At 43.0% G+C, this 26,599-nt stretch overlaps 1 protein-coding gene across 1 annotated transcript in view; it reads left to right on the top strand.

Annotated features, from left to right (window-relative positions):
- Positions 1–26,599, top strand: part of MYO16 (myosin XVI) — a 701,007-nt gene that overhangs the window by 373,622 nt on the left and 300,786 nt on the right. The window contains exon 21 of the mRNA XM_069757932.1: positions 13,504–13,576. Coding sequence (XP_069614033.1) covers positions 13,504–13,576 — 73 coding nt within the window. The remainder of the gene's footprint in view (positions 1–13,503; positions 13,577–26,599) is intronic.

Genomic DNA, 26,599 nt, shown 5'->3' with positions numbered 1-26,599 from the left:
TAACCATAACCCTAATCAAAACCCTAAATCCAACACACCCCTAATCCTAATCTCAACCCTAACCTCAAACCTAACCCTAATCCCAATACACCCCTAATCACAACCCTAACCTTAACCCTAATCCCAAACCTAACCCTAATCCCAAGCGTAACCCTAATGCCAACCCTAACCCTAATACCAACCCTAATCCAAACCCTAACCCTAATCCCAACTCTAACCCTAACTTTAGCCCCAACCCTAGCCCTAACTTTGTCCCCAACCCTAACCCTAGCCCTAAGGCTACTTTCACACTTGCGTCGTTTGGCATCCGTCGCAATCCGTCGTTTTGGACAAGAAACGGATCCTGCAAAGGTGCCCGCAGGATGCGTTTTTTGCCCATAGACTTGTATTGCCGACGGATCGTGACGGATGGCCACACGTCGCGTCCGTCGTGCATTGGATCAGTGTTTTGGCGGACTGTCAGCACAAAAAAACGTTCATTGTAACGTTTTTTTGTACGTCGCATCCGCCATTTCTGACCGCGCATGCGTGGCCGTAACTCCGCCCCCTCCTCCCCAAGACATAGATTGGGCAGCGGATGCGTTTAAAAGCTACATCCGCTGCCCACGTTGTGCACAATTTTCACAACGTGCGTCGGTATGTCGGGCCGATGCATTGCGACGGCCCCGTACCGACGTAAGTGTGAAAGAAGCCTAACCCTAAATTTAGCGCCAACCCTAACTCTAAATTTAGCCCCAACCCTAACCCTAAATTTAGCCCCAACCCTAACCCTAAATTTAGCCCTAACCCTAACCCTAATCCTAGCCCTAACCCTACCCCTAACCCTACCCCTAGCCCTAGCCCTAACCCTAGCCCTAACCCCACCCCTAACCCTACCCTTAACCCTAACCCTAGCCCTAACCCTAGCCCTAACCCTAGCCCTAACCCTACCCCTAACCCTAGCCCTACCCCTAACCCTAATTTTAGCCCCAACTGCTCTTCTCCTGCCGGCCGGCAGATGGAGACAGATGGCGGGCGAACTGCGCATGCGCCCGCCATTTTCTTTTCCCCAGAAGACGCCGGCGGCCAGGAGGAGCAGCAGGAGGACCCAGGGACACCGGTAAGTATGATAGGGTCCCGAATCCCCCTATTTCTCTGTCCTCTGATGTGCGATCACATCAGAGGACAGAGAATTACACTTAGCTTTTTTTTTTTTTTTTGCGGTCGCCGGTAAACAGTTAATTACCGGCGATCGCAAAACAGGGGTCGGTAAAACCGACCCAGATCATGCTCTTTGGGGTCTCGGCTATCCCCGGTAGCCGAGACCCCAAAGATTCCTCCGGGGCCGGCCGGCGGGCGCACTGCGCATGCGCCCGCCATTTTGAAGATGGCGGCGCCCACCGGGAGCCACGAGGAGCATCGGGGGAGACAGGTGAGTATCGGGGGGCTACCTGGGACCCCTTTTCTCCCCTTTTCTCTGTCCTCTGATGTGCGATCACATCGGAGGACAGAGAAATTAAAAAGAAATCGCTTTTTTTTTGTGATCGCCGGCAGCCGAGACCCCGGAGAAAATCCGACACTGGGGGGCGCTATTTACTTTTTCCACGGCGCCGTTAATTAACGGCGCTGTGGTTTAAGTACCCTTAGCGGCCGCCGTTAAAAGGCGTATCGGCGGTCGCTAAGGGGTTAAGGTGCATAATACACATCTAAATAAGTTCCCTAAGGGGTCTAGTTTCCAAAATGTTGCCACTTGTTGGGGGTTTCCACTATTTAGGCACATCATGGGCTCTCCAAACATGACATGGCATCCGCTAATTATGCCAGCAAATTTTATATTCAAAAAGTGAAATTGCGTTCCTACCCTTCCAAGCCCTGCTGTGTGCCCAAACAGTAGATTTCCCACACATATTGGATATCGGCATGCTCAGGCTAAATTGAACAACAAATTGTATGGTCCATTTTCTCCTGTTACCCTTGGAAAATGAAAAAAAAATTAGGTCTAAAAGAAAATTTTTGTGAAAGAAAAATAAATGTTTATTTTTTCCTTCCACATTCCAAAAATTCCTGTGAAGCACCTTAAGGGTTAATAAACTTCTTGAATGTGGTTTTGAATACCTTCCGGGGTGCAGTTTTTAGAATTGTCACTTTTGGGTATTGTGACTTTTGGGTAATGGTTTTGTGATTATGTAAATTAGACATTTGGTAATGTTATTTATTTACTATTTTGTATGACTCTCTGATTTAAGGGCATAAAAATTAAAAGTTTGAAAATTGCAACATTGAAATTTTTACATTTTTTGCCAAATTTACGTGTTTTTTTTTGTCACAAATAAATGCAAGTCATAACAGATAAATGTTACCACTATCATGAAGTACAGTATGTCTCGAGAAATCCTTCTCAGAATCAGTGGGATCCATTGACACCTTCCAGAGTTATGACTTCATAAAATGACAGTGTAAAAATTGGCATGGTCAGGAAACAGGCTTCAAGGCGAAAGGTTTAATGAGGGCAATCATATTGCAAGGTAATTTTTACCACAAAATGTACACTGTAAAAACAATTCCCAACAAATAATGTCAGAATTGCATTCTTACACAATTTTTACCCACTTGGATTTTTTTTTTTTACTATTTTCCAGTACACTGTATGGTAAAAAACATGGTGTCATTCAAAAGTACAACTTGTCCTGCAAAAACCAAGGCCTCATACATCTATATGGACAGAAAAATAAAAGAGTTATGACTCTAAAAGCACAATGCAGAAACACAAAAGCTGAAATTGGCAGTGGCATAAAGAAGTTAAGCAAGTAGTGGTTAGCCCTGTATTTCTTTATCCATATGTGTGCATCACATGAAAAGATAATTTTCCCATTCATTCAAAGCAAGTTCATAAAAAGAAATCATTTCTTGGCAAATTAATATATTTTTTCTTCACAATTAGCAGCATAAATGACATTAAACATGTTTCCTAGATGCTTGATAATGATTTAATGCTTTGTATATATCTTAAAAAGAAAAGCTATAATTAACTTCATGAAGATGCTTAAGATGCTGCATATTACAAGTCCTTAATTCAAATTCAAATACTTGAATTTTACAAAAAGCCACATTCAACAAACTGGAAATTTTTTGCAAGTCCCCTCCATGCAGATTCAGCAAAATTGACGGCTGCTGGCCGACACTCTGCTGCACAATAAAATACCATCAATATGTAAAAAAAATAAAAAATCTTTATACTCACCTCATCGCTCACCTTTCCAGGCCCTCCACTCCTCACCATCACCCGTCTGGTCATTTCCGCATCTTCAATTCACCGCTGCTAGTGCTTAAATCACCAGGCCTTTCATGCTGGTCAGGGATTCTAGCTTGGAGGAGGCCCAGAAGAGGTCTGCACAAGCTCGTGAAAGGTCAAGGTGTCAAGACATCATGGCCTATGCAGTGACGTTGTGTGCACATGTGCAGAACCCTTCTGGGTCCCATAAATTCCAGAAGCACCAGCCCAGCATGAGATCCCAGGGATTTGAATGAGAGCTGTGACAATCTGAAGGTACACTTGTTATGCTCTGGGGATCTGGGAGCCCATAAGGAACATTAAATTCAAGGTGAGTAACATCTTTGCAAATCAAATTTACTGGTAAAATCTGCAAGAGAAGGCAAATTCAAATTTTGCATTGAGCAAGGTCACGCACTTGTATTGAGTACGGCCACAATGCTAGTCTTTTAGTCAGAGGTGTAGCTAGGGTTTTGGTTTGGGGGGGTGAAACTTCTGAGTGGGACCCTAACCAGGTAACCTTAATTACAACTCAGTGATGCACCCTAAGAGTGGATGTAGAAAAACCTCAGCAGATGACCGCACTGTTGCTGAAAATGGTCGGTCACTTTTTCCATCTTTTCTATCTGGCCCAAACCGACATGACAACTTCTCCAGCCAGTACTCAGCTGCAAAGATTACAACAAAGACACATTTCACTTCTCATATTCCAGTCATCGCCATCTGTTCCCAACCTGCACAAACTGCTTATCCTGCTGATACCCCAATACTGAGCCGCTGCTGCCGTATGTGTCCCTTTTGCTGCACCTGCTGTGTGATTCTGTGTGCCCTCTAAATTCTAAAGCAACCCTCTAGAATATAGTAATGCTGGGTGGAAGTGACTTAGAAAACAGTGCCCACATTTTGCCCACTAGAAACCTAGAAAGTAATATTGCCCTTTGTGCCCCTTTGACAGTCACAGTGTTAGGTGTCGAGGTCCCGCCTCTGCACAGGGGGAATCTCAAACCATTTCAGCTGCGGTCTCCCATTCTTCTCCAGCCACAGTGGAGTCTGCTCAGCGGAGACATTGGTCCCAGCGTCTTGCTCAGTCTCACTCTGTGCATAGGGTTACTGCTGCTTTTCCAGCTTCTGCCATTTAAGCCAGTGCTGGGCAGCGGCGAGCAGACGCTTTTGGGACTAAGTCCTGCTTTTCCCATTCTGAGCATGCCCAGGGCAAGATCTCCCGTTGGAGATCGAGGGTCACATGCTCAGATACTGCAGCAGATTCCATTGGTCCTCCAGGAAGGTCCTGAAGGTGATCAACTTTTGTGACAGCCTCCCATTGGTCCTTCTGGGAAGGTCCTGTACATGCTGCAGCTATAAAAGGTTCGCATGACCGCATGGCCATGCACTAGTGTAAACTTGTAAATGTGTGTGTTGATGTGTGAAAGTCGTTCATTAATTATCCCCTCCCTTTTGTATGACTGCTCGCGTAAGGTGGATGATTGCCATCTAGCGCCCGACTTAGCCATCAGCATGTAACACACAAAACAGTGTCTATTGCTGTGACCGCCAGTGCGGCGCTGTGCGCATTCACAGCGCTTTCCTGACCCAAGCCTGGGTGGTTAGTGCCGTTCACCAGTGCGGCACCGCACGCACTCTCGTGCATCTTTATTAATATTATTTCTGTCATTCTGACACCCCAGTTGTGGTGTCGAGCGCAAGAGGTCTATATGAACTCAAATCCTGTGTCTTGGGATTGAGTTCTCAGACTCCTTTCTTGCGCTCTTGGTGTGGTAATGCGGCCCTGTGATGCAACAGGGTTCGCTTCCTTCACACATGGTGAAGTTAACCCATGTGTGTATCCACATTGTACCTCCATATAGTCCGTCATTACTTGGCAGCAGGTTCCATCTCTGCACAGTGGACCCCGGGCTGCGAACGCACCTTACTCTATCTTTCTTATTATTTGGTGCGTTCCGCTAGCCCTAACAGACAGTAGCCCGAGTTCTCCTATAACAATAAGTATAGTATAATGCACCTCAACTCCATAGGCAGACTCTGTAGTATAATGCAATTCCAATTGGCAGACTCTATATAATACAGCATCTCAGGCAGACTCTATAGTATAATACAGCCCCCCCATAGGCAGACTCTATAGTAGACAGACTCCATAATGCACCCCCCACAGGCAGACTCTATAGCATAATACAGCCCCCCACCCATAGGCAGACTCTATAGAAGGCACACTCTATAGCATAATGCAGCCCCATAAAAAAATAAATACTCACCTCTCTTCCTCCTGGTTCCTCCGCTGCTCCGAGCACACACATCTCCGGACAGCAGGCGCTGAGTAGTGATGTCATTGCGACCCCTGTCAGTGTCAGATGCTGAGAGGGGATTATGGGAGAGCGAGCGTAGCACTCCTTCTCTCATCAATGTGGTCAGCTGTATCGGCATCCAGCCAATACATTTGAACCTGCGATGAGGTGAGTGGGCTCAGGGGCATCATAGCGGCCGCGTGGCAGAGTCGGGAGACCGACAGAGTAACTGTATCCGTGTACTATGCATGCAGATACAGTACAGTATCGTAGTGTAGCCATGGGTGGACCCCCTCAGAGCACGGGTCCTGAGTAACCACCCCTTCTGCCCCCGGTAGTTACACTACTGCTTTTAGCAAAAGCATTGACAACCCCTATAAGGCTAGTGTTGACCCATTAAAGAGCAATTATATACAGTATAAAAGTCAGTCATCACTCATTTACTGGCATGTTTACACAGGACAATAAAAACTGATGGGAACAGAATGATTATTACTACAATAGTTTTGTCCCCATATGGAGAATCATGTTGTCGACAGTATTTTCTATGTTTACACTGGTTTATATGCTGCCAATAATGATTCTTTTGCCTCATAAATGACTGCATAAAAAATCATGAAGGAGAATTCTTAAGAATTTTCGTTTGCTGATTATGTTGTCTCATCTAACAGCATTTTACATGTTATTCTTTTATTTTGTGATAAGATAGTATAATCATATAATCTTTGTATACATTTGTAGTAAAAATTTGCAACACCTACAGACATTCTCGGCAGCAATTCAGCTATGAATCCAATGTATCTGGAAGGCTATAGAGAAGGACTATAGAAAATATATGAGTTGAGTAAGACAAATTCATTCCATATAGAATAACATCTCCACCATTGTATTATTTCTTAGAAAGTGAGTCACTTGGAGGTATTAATGACTTCATCAAGGTCATATTTTCCTTGCCTGGGCCTTATCTACGTAAATTCCTTATACTGATCCTATTATTTCCTGTCTCCCAGGCGTAATATATGAGCTCACAGAATCCTGTTTATTAAATCAGAGCACAGTCTCGGAAATCTATGGTATATTAAAAGAAAGACCCTACCACATATGTATGGATTTTTTATCTTCACAGCTAATACCTAATGTATCCAGAATCAGTTTTCCTCTTGCAGTATGAGGGGATCGAATTGTGGAGATTTATACATGTCTGTAGTTTATTGATATGGAGAGTTGAATAAATAGAATCCCTTTTCTAATGATTTTTTTTCTAGTTTTGTAGTTGTCAACTGAATAACACATAATATGGATCGTCCTATGGATTAATCAGGTGCAGATAATTTATTTAAAACATTACATTTAATAATTTTTTAAGATCTAGTTCAATATTTTTTATTTAATTTTTTTCGGAAATTTAGAAAGCTTCTTGTATGTACAGTTGATTCTTTACAGACATGGGCATATATATGCTAGCACTCAAAATCACTCATTTATAAAGTCCTTTATGTCAAAATCCACTATAGTTTATTGACTCGATCTCTGCTGTAGATTTACCTTTAGTATAGTCTTTCCATATCTCTTTCTATAAGTTAAAAGGGTTGTCTAGTGAATGAATGAACATTTTCCAATGAAAATTATTTTTAAAAGGACTCCAAATCAGACTCTACTTTCCCATCTCAAAAAACAAAAATGACTCTAAAAGCCTAACCAGCCAATCACAGTCCGAGACAGGTCTGAGAGCTAATAATAGTTATCAACAGTCAAAAAGATTAGAGATCTGACCTATAATTATTAATCGATTGACTAAAGTTTCATTGTTCCAAACAATCATTTTATTACTTGGTTTTAATTTGGTATAGATTTCCTACTTACTTCTTTAAGGTCAATCTTCATTCTTTATGGACATTAAATATAGTATGATTTTTTTTGTAATGTATGATTTTTTTGTAATATATAATTTGCTGAAATGTTTTATCTTTTATTGTAATGATAATTTATTTTTGAAGAATTAAGAATACCTTATTACATCTCATAAAAATCTGTTTTTCCTTTTACTGCAATCTATATTGCTGTAATCCAGGTACAGCTTCAGAAATAAAACAGGAAGCCATAAGTCTAACTTGTCATTTATACATTTTTATATGTACCATAAATCATCGATATGGATCAGAAGAGGGCATTAAATTTTCACTTGTGACAAGGGCTGCAAATAAATGTCAAATTACATTTGATGGGGTCATATCAGTGTGAGACATCGTCCTTCTTATATTGGCGTTAGTATATTTAGTTGGAAACATTTTTTTTTTTCATTTTACTGTACAATTAAATATGACACACAAACATGAATGCTTATGAGAAGTAAAATGTTTTACTCAGTTGTGGGGCAACTCGTTCGATGACCCTCGTTATTACTAAATTTTGGAAAAAAGTAAAACTGTCAATTTACAGTAATAAATGATAAATAACACTATAAAACATTATAAATCACAACTAACCATGATAGTATAATATTTATAAATGTATAATTTTATTTATATGTATCAAGCATCTCTTTTAACAATATATTCAGGTGTACATCCTTTCCTTTTCTTTGTTTACGGATGCCAGTTTATCATTAAAAAGTTCAAAAACTTATATCAGCTTGCTAGAAAAACCATTAACAGTATGCAATTCACATCACAACCACTGGTGGCCACACATAGACACGTGCACAGAGTATCACAAAATCATGTTGGTTAGATTTTTTTTACAATAAAGCTAAGCTGGTATGTTGAGCCAAGGGTAAAGCTAAAGAAGGCACAACTTTAATAGAAAATACATTTATATACCATGTCTTGGTAATACAGATAACTCATAGCCCTTTCAATTGGTCTTTGAAGTTTAAGCTACTGTTTCATCTTTGGCCCGTCCTACAGTTACCTGGAAATATTTTATTTGATCCTGGCCATTAAAGGGGAGAATCAGCTGACATCTGCAAGTGAGTCTGTGGGTACAACTTCTGAGAGGTAGCTGCTGGGATTAGAGATGGGTGAATCCAATCAGTAAAGTTCATCATCCGTACCAAACAACTACTGTTCGGGCATGGACACCAAACAACTACTTCACCAGGAAGTCCATGTTACTGTTTGAGATTGGACTCCCAAACACTGGGTGTTTGTCGCACTGTCATGTGCATGACAGAGCAGCAAACACTGCTTCTGACTGGTGGTAAATCATTACCGCCAGTCAGACAGACACGGTTCCCAAACTGTCAATTACAGTGTGAAGCCTCAGCTGTGATTGGAGGTAAAATGTTTACCTTCAGTCACTGGCGTCAGCTAATGGAACTACTACTCCCATCAGGCTACACCTTCTGCCACTAATAACAGTGAGAGCAGGTGGCTGATAGGAGTATACTGTACCTCAGCCGACACCTGCTCTCTAAATAAATAATTAAAAGAAAAACCTGGCATGGGTTCCCCTGTATTTTTGATAACCAGCCAGGCAAAACTGAGAGCTGGGGGCTGCAACCATCAGCTGTCAGCATTAGCAAGGTTTAGCATTGCTAGCATTTAGCATTTAGCATTAGCAAGGGGGACATCTCCCCCAACCCCGGTCCACCATCCACCAACCTCAACCCCTATCCTACCTCACATCAAAACCATTCTAACCTTATTAATATTACTTGCACTCCCTCATCTCCTTCTTTTAATTGTGCCCATTGGAATCCACGGTCTGTATGTAACAAGCTTCCTTTCCTGCACAACTACTTTCTGAACAACTCTCTAAATCTATTGGCCCTCACTGAAACCTGGATCCAGGATTCTCACACGGTCTCCCCTGCTGCCATTTCCCATGGTGGCCTACAATTTCCCCATTCCCCGAGACCCACAAGCAGACCTGGTGGTGGAGTCGGCATACTCCTCTCCCCACAATGCACCTTCCAGGTCATCCCACCAACTCCATCACTCTCATTCCCTTCTTTTGAGGTCCACACCATCAGGCTCTTCTGTCCCCTCTCCCTCAGAGTAGCGGTCATATACCGACCCCCAGGCTCACCCACCCACTTCCTGGACCATTTCTCTGCCTGGCTGCCACACTTCATGTCATCAGAACTCCCAACCCTTATCCTGGGTAACTTCAACATCCCCATAAACAGCCCCACTTCTACATCTGCATCCCAGCTTCTATCACTAACCACTTTGCTCGGCCTCTCACAGCTCTCAAGCTCTGAGACACACAAGGACGGTAACACCCTTGACCTGGTCTTTGTCTGGCTGTGTTCAATCTTCTACTTAAATAACTTACCGCTTCCCCTCTCTGACCACAACATTCTCTCCTTCATGCTCCCAAATCCTCGCTCACCCCAGCACCCTCCTACCTACCATTCAGTTAGAAATCTACAAGCCATTAACCCTCATACACTTTCAGACTCCTTACACTCATCACTGTCCCCAATCTCCTCTTTTTCCTGTCCTGATCTGGCGGTACATCACTACAATGACACTCTTAGAAGTACCCTAGACCAAGTAGCTCCCCTCACCCTCAGAACCTCCAAACACAGAGTAAAACAGCCCTGGCTCACATCACAAACCCGATTTCTCCAGCGATGCTCTAGGAGTGCTGAATGCTTATGGAGGAAAACTCGCACACCAGATGACTTCATACACTTCAAATTTATGTTAAAAACTTATAACTCTGCCCTTCACATTGCCAAAAAGACCTACTTCACCACTCTGATCTCCTCACTATCCAACAACCCTAAGAAACTTTTTGACATCTTTCACTCCCTACTCAGGCCAAAAGCTCAAGCCTCTATCACAGACATTTGTCCAAGTGACCAAGGTTAGCTTTTTCAACTCTGCTGCATTGCTAAATCTAAAAACTCTGTGTCAGAACCACTGAACTCAGTAAACTAAAGCTATAGTCACACTAAACGACTTACCAACGATCACGACCAGCGATATGACCTGACCGTGATCGTTGGTAAGTCGTTGTGTGGTCGCTGGGGAGCTGTCACACAGACAGCTCTCTCCAGCGACCAACGATCAGGGGAACGACTTCGGCATCGTTGAAACTGTCTTCAACGATGCCGAAGTCCTCCTGCAGCACCCGGGTAACCAGGGTAAACATCGGGTTACTAAGTGCAGGGCAGCGCTTAGTAATCCGATATTTACCCTGGTTACCATTGTAAAAGTTAAAAAAAACTACATACTCACATTCTGATGTCTGTCACGTCCCCCGCCGGCATCCACATGGTTAAAACTGCTTTCGGCAAGAGCGCTGCTAATGCACGCGCTGCTGCCGAGAGTTTGCCTGCACTGACTGTGTCAGCGCCGGCAGTAACAGCGGTGACGTCACCGCTGTGCTCTGCTTTACGGCCGGCACAGACACAGTGGATGATGGGGGCGTGACAGACATCAGAATGTGAGTATGTAGTGTTTTTTTTTTTTTTTAACTTTTACAGTGGTAACCAGGGTAAATATCGGGTTACTAAGCATGGCCCTGTGCTTAGTAACCCTGCTTACAAGTGAACACATCGCTGGATCGGCGTCACACACGCCGATCCAGCGATGACAGCGGGTGATCAGCGACCAAAAAATGGTCCTGATCATTCCCCAACGACCAACGATCTCCCAGCAGGGGCCTGATCGTTTGTCGCTGTCACACATAACGAGATCGTTAGCGGGATCGTTGCTACGTCGCCAAAAGCGTGACTTTGCAACGATATCATTAACGATATAGTTATGTGTGACGGTACCTTAAGTGATACAATGTCTCTTTATCTACATCATGCTGCTCTCAGTTGAGGTAGCAAAAACCTCATGATTACCAGGGAGCTTTCTAGGTAATTTCCCACGATCTATGAACAGCCAGCAGAGGGCGCCTCACCGCAAATGAAGCTAAATATAGATCATTGATCTATTTTTAGCCTCATTCCCTGGGGTTTTGCAGCGAGGAGCAGCCTGCATTAGCACAGCTCCTTGCTGCAAAATGTTTTAACCCCTTCAGAAGGATTTACATCGTTGGACGTTACAGATCTGCGGAGGGTAAGTATATTGTTGGTTTATTATGTTTTTTTACTCACAGAACGAGGGTCTTCAGTGACTGGATTGGGCGTTGAATAAAATACTGCAACAACCATTGTTTTTATTTCATTAAAATAATTTTAAAAAATGTGTTTGTGTTTTATTTAACCCTTTACTAGTATTGGATTAATAATGGATAGGTGTCATAATTGACGCCTCTCCATTATTAATTAGGCTTAATGTCACCTTACAATAGCAAGGTGGCATTAACCCTTCATTACCCCATATCCCACCGCTACACGGGAATGGGAAGAGAGTGGCCAAGTGCCAGAATAGGCGCATCTTCCAGATGTGCCTTTTCTGGGGTGGCTGGGGGCAGATATTTTTAGCCAGGGGGGGGGCAATAACCGTGGACCCTCTCCAGGCTATTAATATCTGCCCTCAGTCACTGGCTTTACTACTCTGGCGGAGAAAATTGCGCGGGAGCCCACGCCAATTTTTTCCGCCATTTAACCCTTTATTTTAAGAGCTAGAACGGCCAAATTTTGCAGATACACACTACTGACATTAGTAGTGTGGAATCTGCAAAAAAAATGGAGAGAAGACATGGTTTACTGTATGTAAACCATGTCTCAAATCATGTCGGGTTTTAGGAAGGAGAAGGAAAAAGCCGGTAATTGAATTACCGGCTTTCAAGCTGTCTAGCGCTGGAATAAATATTAATATATATACATATATGTGTCTCACTGACATATATATATACCTATTCTATGTGTACACATTTATTCTACCTATTCTACTGTAAGCTGTCAGTGTGATTTTACTGTACACCGCACTGAATTACCGGCTTTTCTCTCTAACAGCGCTGCGTATTTCTCGCAAGTCACACTGCTTGTCCGTGTGTAATCCGTATTTTTCACGCTTCCATAGACTTTCATTGGCGTATTTCTTGCGCAGTACGGTGACAAACGCAGCATGCTGCGATTTTGTACGGCCGTAGAAAGCCGTATAATACTGATCAGTAAAATACGGCAAATAGGAGCAGGGGCATAGAGAATAATTGTGCCGTATTTTTTGCGAGTTTTACGGACGTAGATTCTGCGCTCTTACGTCCGTAAAACTCGCATGTGTGACGGCGGCCTAAGCCCTCACACAGCCTCATATCCCGACAAAAGAAAACATTACGGATCTTGGAAAATGGCGACAAATTTTCTTACATATTTCCATTTTTTTTAATCACTCAAATAAAAAAACCCCATATATTTGGGTATCTGCGGACTTTTACTGACCATATTATCAGGACAATTTTACCATATAAGGATCATGGTAAAAAAAAAACTAAATAAATTGTGAAAATGCAATTTAGTTGCAATTTCAATGCACTTGGAGTTATTTTCCTGTTATTCAGGACACTATGTGGTAAAATGAATGGTGTCATTAAAAAGTACAACTCGCCCTGCAAAATGCAAGCCCTCACATGGCCATATTGCCGGAAATATAAAAAAAAATGAAAAAACATAAAATCGCCCGGGGGTGAATTGTTTAATTGTCTCTTTACTTTGTCCTTGTTTGTGTTACTGATTCTTGTAGTGCTACAAGATGATGAATTTAGACTGTTAATCTGTTTTAGAGCAGGTTGTAAAGTGATTAGTTATTCCTAGCTTATGTAGCTCATTATCTAAAATAGCTAATCAGATGGAGCGGCTGGTATGCAATTTAAAAAAAAAATAGAAATATTTTTTAATTAATATTGGTATAACATAACATTTCCTTTTAATAGAACTCATGTCCAAGTTCTGCCTCCCTCTGAAATGTTTGTCATCCAGTGTTTCATATTTTTATACTATTTGTTCATAAATTGTACATTATTCCTGCAGTATTTTGAATTTATAGTTATTTTTTTTTTTAGCATTTTCCCATTGTTGACAAAGTAACCTGTTTTCCTTATGTTTAGCTATCCTCACCTCACAATTGGAATTTTGGATATGTTTGGCTTTGAGGACTTTCAGAAAAATTCATATGAACAGGTGGGTTTATTTTGATATTCTTATACTAAGATGAGAAAACAGTTGATTCAATATATGATGAAACAAATATTTGGTTAGCGTTTGTGCCACCCATTAGCATACAAATTTATTACTTATAGGCTGATTATTTATGCATTAAATGGAGAAAAAAAAGAGAAATTGCAGTAAAATGTATGCTCACGCACTTAGTCACTTCCATCTTCTGGGACAACGGTGTCATTTTGTTTGTTTTTTTTTACTTTTAGCATGGTAACCAGGGTAAACATCGGGTTACTAAGCGCGGCCCTGCGCTTAGTTATCCGATGTTTACCCTGGTTACCAGTGAAGACATCGCTGGATCGGTGTCACACACGCCGATCCAGCGATGTCTCCAGGGAGTCCAGCGACGAAATAAAGTTCTGGACTTTATTCAGCGACCAACGATCTCCCAGCAGGGGCCTGATCGTTGGTCGCTGTCACACGTTGCTACGTCACAAATAGCAACGATATCGTTAACAATATCGTTATGTGTGAAGGTACCTTTAAAGTTAGGGAGATGACGTTAGTTTTCTTCAGGGTGTTACAGTCTTAACATATGCAAACAAAAATCTTAGCAGAACGATTGGCAACAATTACCAGTCATCCGTGAAATCATGTCGTTGTCACACTGGATGCATTATGAAAGTCATCCATATTTAAATGGTTATTTAGGGGTTCTAAAAAATTCCAAACTGCGTATAATTTATTCACCCGTCAATCCCCCAGTCACTTGGACACGTGGGGCCCTTCTGATCAATGTTTACAATATTGCACCGACGATCTGCCATTGTCATGCATTACCAAGGCAGATGGTCGTGACAGCACACCATTGTTGCAGTGATGTAGATGAAATCCAGAGGGGAGCTTTGGAACTGGGAGGTTGGGTTGCGGGATTTGAAATGTAATTTTTTTCCATTTTACTCGGACATGTGTAAACTCTGCAATCCCCATTATCAAACGTATCTGCAATTTTTTTTCTTTGATTAAAATTTGTAACTGATAAAAGGCATGGCTTGACTTTGGCTAAATTGTTTTTCACCTCTACTGTCATCACAGAAACATTACGGTCGAGTCATATAAGACAGTCTGGTTGGTAGGATAGCTTGCCCAACTGCCTAGATATTTTATAGGGTTATCAGGCTTTGTGTCTGCTACTGTGTGTCTCAACACAATGCCAATTTGGCTCTGAGCTAGGCGGCAGGGAATGGACAAGAATATTTGGCAGTATGCAAACCACGTTCCCATGTCTCTACCGTATTGGGTATAGTTTTGTATAATTAAAAAAAGAATTCGATTGAGCACATTTTACAGCAACTCTAGCAGAGATTTCCTGCATCATTTGGGCAGCAAATCAGCAGGACGCCTGCAGCATGTGTTAAATACAGATCTTGTCTCAAATGATCTGCCTCAAATTTGCTGCAAATTTTAATCTTTGCTTTGAAAAAGGTCCAAGAGAAACGTTTCTCCTTGTGGAGAGTGACAAGCCAAGCCCTGCATGTCAGAGTGAAGAGGCTTACAAGCCATGCATGCTCCTCTGGGAAATTAAATATGCAAATTACCACTTCTGAAAGGAAGAGGAGTAGAACTCTAGCGCCACCTATAGGAAATAGCGATCCTAAAAGTCAATATTGACTCTTTAACCCCTTCACGACATGCGCCGTACTAGTACTGCGCATGCCGTGAATCCCCCTTTGATGTGGGCTCCGGCGGTGAGCCCACATCAAAGTCGCGACATGTCAGCTGTTTTGTACAGCTGACATGTGCGCGCAATAGCGGCGGGTGAAATCGCTATTCACCCGCCGCTATTAACCTGTTAAATGCCGCTGTCAAACACAGACAGCGGCATTTAACTACCGCATCCGGCCGGGCGGCCGGATATGACGTCATCGCCGACCCCCGTCACATGATCGGGGGTCGGTGATGCATCAGGAAGGTAACCATAGAGGTCCTTGAGACCTCTATGGTTACTGATGCAGGTCTGCTGTGAGCGCCCCCCTGTGGTCGGCGCTCACAGCACACCTGCATTTCTGCTACATAGCAGCGATCTGATGATCGCTGCTATGTAGCAGAGCCGATCAGGCTATGCCAGCTTCTAGTCTCCCATGGAGGCTATTGAAGCATGGCACAAGTAAAAAAAAAATGTTTTTAAAAATATGAAAAAAATATAAAAAATATAAAAGTTTAAATCACCCCCTTTTCGCCCCATCCTAAATAAAACAATAAAAAAAAAAACCAAACCTACACGTATTTGGTATCACCATGTTCAGAATCGCCCGATCTATCAATTAAAAAAAAACATTAACCTGATCGCTAAACGGCGTAGCGAGAAAAAAATCCGAAACGCCAGAATTACGTTTTTTGGTCGCCGCGACATTGCATTAAAATGCAATAACGGGCGATCAAAAGAACGTATCTGCGCAAAAATGGTATAATTAAAAACATCAGCTCGGCACGCAAAAAATAAGCCCTAACCCGACCCCAGATCACGAAAAATGGAGACGCTACGGGTATCGGAAAATGGCACTTTTTTTTTTAGCAAAGTTTGGAATTTTTTTTCACCACTTAGATAAAAAATAACCTAGTCATGTTAGGTGTCTATGAACTCGTAATGACCTAGAGAATCATAATGGCAGGTCAGTTTTAGCATTTAGTGAACCTAGCAAAAAAGCCAAACAAAAAACAAGTGTGGGATTGCACTTTTTTTGCAATTTCACCGCACTTGGAATTTTTTTCCCGTTTTCTAGTAAAAGACATGGTAAAACCAATGGTGTCGTTCAAAAGTACAACTTGTCCCGCAAAAAATAAGCCCTCACATGACCATATTGATGGAAAAATAAAAAAGTTATGGCTCAGGGAAGGAGGGAAGTGAAAAACGAAAACGCAAAAATGAAAAAGGGCCGCGACTTGAAGGGGTTAATGAGCCTTCCTGTGTGACTTAAGGTACCTTCACACTGAGCAACTTTCCAACGAGAACGACAGCGATCCATGACGTTGCAGCGTCCTGGATAGCGATCTCGTTGTGTTTGACACACAGCAACGATCAGGATCCCGCTGTGACATCGCTGGTCGGAGCTAATAGTCCGGAACTTTATTTGGTCGTCAGGTCGGTGTGATTCGTCATGTTTGACAGCAAAAGCAACGATGCCTGCAATGTTTTTCCATGGAGCCAACAACCAGCGAGAACGATAAGTACGTCACTGGATCGTTCTGCTGCTGCCGATATTTGACGTCTCCTAGCAACCTAAACAGCGACGCTGCAGCGATCGGCTCGTTGTCTATATCGCTGCAGCGTCGCTCAATGTGACGGTACCTTTAGAATAAGAATCTCCCTCTTCCTCTCTGAGCAGACAATTTGCTTTGCAAAGGGTGCAATTTAATATAAAAAAAATCTGTCCAGCATTTTTTTCTGCTTCTTGTAAACTAAGTTTTTATAACCTCATCTACACATTTTATTTCACATTTCCACAACAGAATCCACTCCAAAAATCTGCAACACCTAAATTGCACTATATACAATGCATTTTCAATTCTGGTATTTTTTTGGTCAGCAGTGTTTTTCCAATATGTTTTTTTCTAAGTTGCCATGTTAATAGTATTGCTTCATGCACTGTAAAACGCTAGAAACTAGGACTGTATAAGGGCACTTTTAAAGACTCTTCACTTGTTATAAATATGTAATTATTTTAAGTGATCTAAATGCTGCTTTTCTCCTAAATATAGCATATTTTTTATTTTTTGTTCCAGCATCACTCTGTTCCAGGTGCTTTTTTCATTGTATGTAAATCTAGTCTCGTTTTCAAAATTGGTGCTATTCACACTTTTTCTTTTTTGAAGAAGAAGAAGGGTACTTTATGAGAAACAAAAGCACGAATAGGTTAAATCTCTAATGAAGGAGGGGGGCAAATAATAATCAGTTGTGCTTACTTGGGCAGCATGGTGGCTCAGTGGTTAGCACTGCTGCTTTACATCATGAGTTTAAATCCCACCGAGGACAACATCTGCAAGGAGTTTGTATGTTCTCCATGCATTTGCATAGCTTTCCACTGGGGACACTGGTTCCTCCCACATGCCAAAAAAAACTGATAGGGAATCTAAAATATGAGCCCCAATGGGGACAGTAATGATAATGTCTATAAAGTGCTGCAGAATATGATGGTGATATATAAGACATATGTAACGTAGAAACGGGGTCAGTGGGTGCTCTCGTCGGCTGGCCCAGCTGTCTTTAGCAAGACTGCATGGACCACAGCTCATACCACTGAACGCCCGCTCTATCTCCCAGTGGGCAATACACTACACAGACAACACAGGGTTAAGGTAAAACAGTGTGGCAATACTTTATTGAACCACAGCACACAATAGCAAACAGAACAATCCCAACATGGCTGCAATTGCTTGATTACATGGGCGCATATAAAATATCACTGCGTCTCCACGTATTTCCAGTTTGACATGATGTCAGAGCTCCCAGGGTCGCTACTCCATCTGTGGATGAACGAACAGAGAAGAGGTAACGATAAGCATAGGGAGATGACCAAGAACTGTCCATAGAGTCCATACAAGGTCCAAAGCCAGTTGACACGAGAGTCACCACCTGGCTTATCTGACCATCTCCATGGAACCAGGCGACCAGTGGGTCCCAAACCTGGCTTTCTCCAAACATATCCATGGTTCAGAGATGGTCACTGGATCAGATCTGTGTCCTTCCAACCAGAGCCGAAAACCCCTAGGTTGTTTCCTATAGAATCATAGATCAGTGTCCCTCGTGATGGTGCCATGATGAATTGGCTGCAGTCCTTTCTCTTGGGTGGTTTGCAGAATGTCTGGCTGGTAGCTCTATGTACTTCAGTCTCCCCCAGGATGTGATCTCTGAGTCTTTCTACACCTAAGGCATGCAAGCCACCCTCAGAATTACCCAGTGTCCTTCAGTTCAACATCAAGATATGGCAAACAATGGTGATGAGACCACGCAGCACCACTCGACCACTCAATCCATCTGCACAGTCCTTCCCCCTCCGCCCTGGAAGCCACAAAGCTAGCTCCGGAATTCAGTGCACAACCAGCACACCAGCACACATCAACAAACAAAGACAAACACACACCATGCACAAGTCACCACCACAGACCCACACCGTATGCTAATTGGTACCAGTCTGCAAGTCTGTCCTCCCAAACCACTAGACACAAACACCCAAATGCACAAGTCAACATACAAATGAAATGTCAGTTCCCACTAGTCTGCAAAAAGGTAGCTGTCTGGGCAATTAAGATACAATCTGGTTTCTTCACAACATGTGTCTACTATATAATTGTCAAAGGGTCACTTCCGTCTGTCTGTCTGTCACGGAAATCCCAAGTCGCTGATTGGTTGTGGTCAAACAGCCATGACCACTCAGTGACGGGCACAGTGTGTCCGCGAAATGGCCGCTCCCTACTCCTCTGCCGTCAGTGCCCGCTCCTTAGTCCCCTCTAGTCAGCGCTCATACAGGGGTTAATGGCAGCATTGATGGACCGCGTTATGCCGCGGTGTAACGCAGTCCGTTAACGCTGCTTTTAACCCTGTGTAACCAACCTTTCACCATTGATGCTGCCTATGCATTTTCAATAGTAAAAAGATCTAATATTAAAAATAATAAAAAAATCATTATATACTCATCTTCTGTCGGCCCCTGTGTCATGATATGTACTTTTGCCCTGTCCTGTATTTGAATAATATGCCATTTGATGTATGTAACTGTTCTCTGGTTTCTATTAGCTGTAATTTATGTATTTTCTTGTGCTGGGAGTTCACCTGTAACAATATGTCTCCTTCCCCCAATACTTGCAGCCCTAAGCTATAATGTAATTAAGCTTTGTCAACATCACTAGTGGAGGAATAACCATTCTTCCTCACAGCAGGTGGCTAGTCAAATGTACATACTACATAGACTACTTGGAGCCCACCATTCTAGAATCTTCTGGTGGACCCAACCATTGAATAGAAGGTGTGACTCCCTACCCCCCTTCATGGGCGGATCCCAGGAGCTCAGACAATCCATTCTTATTTTGAGATCAGATGTGAGTTGATCCTTGAAGGAGAAGGAGTGGGGATTCTTAGCTGAGGCAAGACCCCACGCCCATCTGGGACTGCGGAAGCGAACAGGGCGAGACTTGAGCTGAGGACATATCTCGTCATTCGTGAGATTGTTTTGGGATCCATTGGACTAATTGTGGACTATTGCTTTGTTACCTGGCACAAGGATTATCGGGAGGTGCCCCCGAACCTGTTCCATTGGACTAATTGTGGACTCTGTAGATCTACCTGCATGTGTTGTTCCAGCGTTCTTGATAATAAATCTGTGGAATCATCCCTTGGCCTGTTGTCCCTTCTTGCTCTGCCGTACACCCCGTCACACCCTGGATCCAGCCCAGGCCTTTCCCGCTCCTCGCGACACTCCAGTCCATGCATTGCGGTTTCGCGAGATGATGACGTAGCCGTCTCAGGAGACCGCTACGTCATCATCTCGTGAGACCGCAAAGCACTCTTGGGACCAGAGCGTCACGAGGAACATCAGTAAATGCCTGGACTGGATCCGGGGGCCAACAAAAGGTGAGTATGAAACAATTTTTTATTTTAATTATTTTTTAACAGGGATATGGTGCCCACATTGCTATATACTACGTGGTCTGTGTTAGATACTGCATGGGCTGTGTTATATACTACATCTCTGTGCTGTATACTATGTGGGCTGTGTTATATACTACGTGGACTGTGTTATTCGCTACTTGGCTGTGCTATATTTTTCTGCTGTATCTGTGCATCATGAATCGTGGTATGTGTTAAAGAGGGGGGCCCACTGAGACTCGGGGCCCTCAAAAACCTGAAGCCGGCCCTGGCTTCACTGATTGGTCACGCCTGACTGTGAACAATCAGTGACAGTCGCAGTCGCCCGCAAATTGGCGCAGAATTTGAACCACGCTTCGCTAATTGGTCGCGGTCGGCCGAATACTTTGTATAAATTACATTATTCTGAAAACTTCATAAATAAACTACATACATATTCTAGAATACCCTATGCGTTAGAATCGGGCCACCACCTAGTACTAAATAAACTTGGTATAGTTGTGTGAGCCATAACTACTATAGCAGTTTTTGGGACCAGGTATTGGTACCCCGTAACTGGGGGAAGAATTCCAACAGATACTTTTTGCCAAACAGGAATAAAAAACACATTTTATAACTGTCTACACTGTTGGAATAGGAAACAAATCTCTTGCTGAGTTTATTATGAACTTTTTTATTGCAAAGTACCACAGGGGTCAGTATTTGGCCCTCTTCTTTTTAAAATATTTATTAATGACCTTGTAAGGGGCATACAGAGCAGAATTTCAATATTTGCAGATGACACTAAACTCTGCAGGGTAATCAATACAGAGGAGGACAATTTTATATTACAGGATGATTTATGTGAACTAGAAGCTTGTTCTGATAAATGGCAACTGAGCTTTAATGGGGATAAATGTAAGGTCTTGCTCTTGTGTAGAAGTAATAAGATGTGTAACTATCTGCTTAATTCTAAAACTCTGGGCAAAACCGTCAATGAAAAAGACCTTGGTGTATGGTGGATGACAAACTCACATTTAGTGGCCAAAGTAAGGCAGCCGCTACAAAGGCAAATAAAATAATGGGATGCATTAAAAGAGGCATAGATGTTCATGAGGAGAACATAATTTTACCTCTATACAAGTCACTAGTTCGACCACACTTAGAATACTGTGTACAGTTCTGGTCTCCGGTGTATAAGAAAGACATAGCTGAACTAGAGAGGGTGCAGGGAAGAGTGACCAAGGTTATTAGAGGACTGGGGGGTCTGCAATACCAAGATAGATTATTACACTTGGGGCTCTTTAGTTTGGAAAAAAGAAGGCTAAGGGGTGATCTTATTTTAATGTATAAATATATGAGGGGACAGTACAAAGACCTTTCTGATGATCTTTTTAATAATAGACCTGAGACAGGAACAAGGGGGCATCCTCTATGTTTGGACAAAAGAAGATTAAGCATAATAACAGACGTAAATTCTTTACTGTAAGAACAGTGAGACTATGGAACTCCCTGCCGTATGATGTTGTAATGAGTGATTCATTACTTAACCCCTTCCCGACCTTTTGACGCCACGTAGGCGTCATGAAAGTCGGTGCCAATCCGACCTATGACGCCTATGTGGCGTCATGGAAAGATCGCGTCCCTGCAGATCGGGTGAAAGGGTTAACTCCCATTTCACCCGATCTGCAGGGACAGGGGAGTGGTTGTTTAGCCCAGGGGGGTGGCTTCACCCCCCCCCCCCCCATGGCTACGATCGCTCTGATTGGCTGTTGAAAGTGAAACTGCCAATCAGAGCGATTTGTAATATTTCACCTATTAAAACTGGTGAAATATTACAATCCAGCCATGGCCGATGCTGCAATATCATCGGCCATGGCTGGAAACACTAATGTGCCCCCACCCCACCCCACCGATCGCCCCCCCAAGCCACCGATCAGTCCGGTACACTGCTCCGGCTCCCCTCTGTCCTGTGCTCCGCTCCCCCGGTGCTCTTGTCCGCTCCCCCCGTGCTCCAATCACCCCCCCATGCTCTGATCCAACCACCCCGCATTCCGATCCACCCCCCTGTGCTCCGATCCACCCCCCGTGCTGCGATCCACCCCCGTGCCCCGATCCACCCTCCCCACGCTCCGATCCACCACCCCCATGCTCCGATCCCCCCCCCGTGCTCCCCCCCACCCCATCATACTAACCGATCCTCCCGGGGTCCGTCCGTCTTCTCCCTGGGCGCCGACATCCTCCAAAATGGCGGGCGCATGCGCAGTGCGCCCGCCGAATCGGCCGGCAGATTCATTCCAAAGTGCATTTTGATCACTGAGATATAACCTATCACAGCGATCAAAATAAAAAAAAATAGTAAATGACCCCCCCCCCTTTGTCACCACCATTGGTAGGGACAATAAAAAAATAAAGAATTTTTTTTTTTCCACTAAGGTTAGAATAGGGTTAGGGTTAGGGTTAGAAAAGGGTTAGGGTTAGGGTTAGGGTTTCAATATGTGCACACGTATTCTGGTCCTCTGCGGATTTTTCCGCTGCGGATTTCATAAATCCGCAGTGCTAAACCGCTGCGGATTTATGGCAGATTTACCGTGGTTTTTCTGTGCATTTCACTGCAGTTTTACAACTGCGATTTTCTATTGGAGCAGTTATAAAACCGCTGCGGAATCCGCAGAAAGAAGTGACATGCTGCGGAATGTAAACCGCTGCGTTTCTGTGCAGTTTTTCTGCAGCATGTGTACAGCGATTTTTGTTTCCCATAGGTTTACATTGAACTGTAAATGGATCCGCAGCGTTTTCCGCAGTGTGTGCACATACCTTTAGAATTAGGCTATGTGCACACGGTGCGGATTTGGCTGCGGATCCACAGCGGATTGGCCGCTGCGGATTCGCAGCAGAGTTCCATCAGGTTTACAGTACCATGTAAACCTATGGAAAACAAAATCCGCTGTGCCCATGGTGTGGAAAATACAGCGCGGAAACGCTGCGTTGTATTTTCCGCAGCATGTCAATTCTTTGTGCGGATTCCGCAGCGTTTTACACCTGTTCCTCAATAGGAATCTGCAGGTGAAATCCGCACAAAAAACACTGGAAATCCACGGTAAATCCGCAGGTAGAACGCAGTGCCTTTTACCCGCGGATTTTTCAAAAATGATGCTGAAAAATCTCACACGAATCCGCAACGTGGGCACATAGCCTTAGGGTTAGGGTTGGAATTAGGGTTGTGGTTAGGGTTGTGATTAGGTTTATGGCAACAGTTGGGATTAGGGTTAGGGGTGTGTTGGGGTTAGTGTTGGAGGTAGAATTGAGGGGTTTCCACTGTTTAGGCACATCAGGGGTCTCCAATGCAACATGGCACCACCATTGATTCCAGCCAATCTTGTATTCAAAAAGTCAAATGGTGCTCCCTCACTTCCGAGCCCCGTCGTGCGCCCAAACAGTGGTTTACCTCCACATATGGGGTACCAGCGTACTCAGGACAAACTGCGCAACAATTATTGGGGTCCAATTTCTCCTGTTACCCTTGTGAAAATAAAAAAGTGCTTGCTAAAACATCACTTTTGAGGAAAGAAAAATGATTTTTTATTTTTACGGCTCTGTGTTGTAAACGTCTGTGAAGCACTTGGGGGTTAAAAGTGCTCACCACATATCTAGATAAGTTTCTTGGGGGGGTCTAGTTTCTAAAATGGGGTCACTTGTGGGGGGGTTTCTACTGTTTAGGCACACCAGGGGCTCTGCAAACGCAACGTGACGCCCGAAGACCAGTCCATCAAAGTCTGCATTTCAAAACGTCACTACTTCACTTCCGAGCCCCGGCATGTGCCCAAACAGTAGTTTACCCCCACATATGGGGTATCACCGTACTCAGGAGAAACTGGACAACAAGTATTGGGGTCAAATTTCTCCTGTTACCCTTGGGAAAATTAAAAAATTCTGGGCTAAATAATTATTTTTGAGGAAAGAAAACGTATTTATTATTTTCACGGCTCTGCGTTATAATCTTCTGTGAAGCACTTGGGGGTTCAAAGTCCTCACCACACATCTAGATTAGTTCCTTTGGGGGTCTAGTTTCCAAAATGGGGTCATTTGTGGGGGATCTCCAATGTTTAGGCACACAGGGGCTCTCCAAACTTGACATGGTGTCGCTAATGATTGGAGCTAATTTTCCATTTAAAAAGCCAAATGGCGTGCCTTCCCTTCCGAGCCCTGCCGTGCGCCCAAACAGTGGTTTACCCCCACATGTGGGGTATCAGCGTACTCAGGACAAACTGGACATCAACATTTGGAGTCCAATTTCTCCTATTACCCTTGGCAAAATAGGAAATTCCAGGCTAAAAAATCAATTTTGAGGAAAGAAAAATTATTTTTTATTTTCATGGCTCTGCGTTATAAACTTCTGTGAAGCACCTGGGGGTTTAAAGTGCTCAGTATGCATCTAGATAAGTTTCGTGGGGAGTCTAGTTTCCAAAATGGGGTCACTTGTGGGGGAGCTCCAATGTTTAGGCACACAGGGGCTCTCCAAACGCGACATAGTGTCCGCTAACGATGGAGATAATTTTCCATTCAAAAAGTCAAATGGCGCTCCTTCCCTTCTGAGCCTTACCATGTGCCCAAACAGTGGTTTACCCCCAGATGTGAGGTATCGGTGTACTCAGGAGAAATTGCCCAACAAATTTTAGGATCCATTTTATCCTGTTGCCCATGTGAAAATGAAAAAATTGAGGATAAAAGAATTTTTTTGTGAAAAAAAAGTACTTTTTCATTTTTACGGATCAATTGTGAAGCACCTGGGGGTTCAAAGTGCTCACTATGCATCTAGATAAGTTCCTTGGGGCGTCTAGTTTCCAAAATGGGGTCACTTGTGGGGGAGCTCTAATTTTTAGGCACACGGGGGCTCTCCAAACGTGACATGGTGTCCGCTAAAGAGTGGAGCCAATTTTTCATCCAAAAAGTCAAATGGCGCTCCTTCCCTTCCAAGCCCTGCCGTGCTCCCAAACAGTGGTTTACCCCCACATATGAGGTATCAGCATACTCAGGACAAATTTGACAACAACTTTCATGGTTCAGTTTCTCCTTTTACCATTGGGAAAATAAAAAAATTGTTGCTAAAATATAATTTTTGTGACTAAAAAGTTAAATGTTCATTTTTTCCTTCCATGTTGCTTCTGCTGCTGTGAAGCACCTGAAGGGTTAATAAACTTCTTGAATGTGGTTTTGAGCACCTTGAGGGGTGCATTTTTTAGAATGGTGTCACTTTAGGGTATATTCAGCCATATAGAACCCTCAAACTGACTTCAAATGTGAGGTGGTCCCTAAAAAAATGGTTTTGTAAATTTCGTTGTAAAAATGAGAAATCGGTGGTCAAATTTTAACCTTTATAACTTCAAAGCAAAAAAAAATTTTGTTTCCAAAATTGTGCTGCTGTAAAGTATACATGTGTGAAATGTTATTTATTAACTAACTTTGTGTCACATAACTCTCTGGTTTAACAGAATAAAAATTCAAAATGTGAAAATTGCAAAATTTTCAAAATTTTCGCCAAATTTCCGTTTTTATCACAAATAAACGCATAATTTATTGACCTAAATTTACCACTAACATGAAGCCCAATATGTCACGAAAAAACAATCTCAGAACCGCTAGGATCCGTTGAAGCGTTCCTGAGTTATTACCTCATAAAGGGACACTGATCAGAATTGAAAAAAACGGCCAGGTCATTAAGGTCAAAATAGGCTGGGTCATGAAGGGGTTAAATTTAAGAGGGGACTGGATGCCTTTCTTGAAAAGTATAATGTTACATGGTATATATACTAGATTCCTTGATAGGGTGTTGATCCAGGGAACTAGTCTGATTGCCGTATGTGGAGTCGGGAAGGAATTTTTTTCCCCAATGTGGAGCTTACTCTTTGCCACAAGGGTTGTTTTTTGCCTTCCTCTGGATGGACATGTTAGAGCAGGTTAGGTTAGGCTATGGGTTGAACTAGATGGATGTAAAGTTTTCCTTCAACCTTAATAACTATGTTACTTTGTTACTATGAAGCTTCATACCGCATAAATACTTTTTTTTCTTTTTCCAGCAGTGTAACCACTTTTAAAATGCGAACAGTGGCATTTCATTTAGACAGTATAACACCATACATATTCCTAGAAAGTGACAGGTCAGTTTGAAAGGTCTAAATCTTGACAAAGCTGGAAATTTGGATGAATGAAGTATGACTCCTTTGACGGGTGCATTATCAGCAAATTATATAAAATCCACCTGTTATATCATATAGGGCTACAATAAATATTTCTATGAATTTAATATAGTCTTTATAGTATTTTATACAGAATATGTTACATCCCCCCAGTTTGAAGTTCAGTCCTACTGGGTGATTTCATTAATTCTAAGAGAATTGACATGCTCAGCCTGAGGACTGGTG

The sequence above is a fragment of the Ranitomeya imitator genome, chromosome 3 (genome assembly GCF_032444005.1).
Source record: "Ranitomeya imitator isolate aRanImi1 chromosome 3, aRanImi1.pri, whole genome shotgun sequence".
Classification (NCBI taxonomy): domain Eukaryota; kingdom Metazoa; phylum Chordata; class Amphibia; order Anura; family Dendrobatidae; genus Ranitomeya; species Ranitomeya imitator.
Note: the sequence above shows the minus strand (reverse complement) of the source record. Positions and strands in the feature narration are given on the sequence as shown.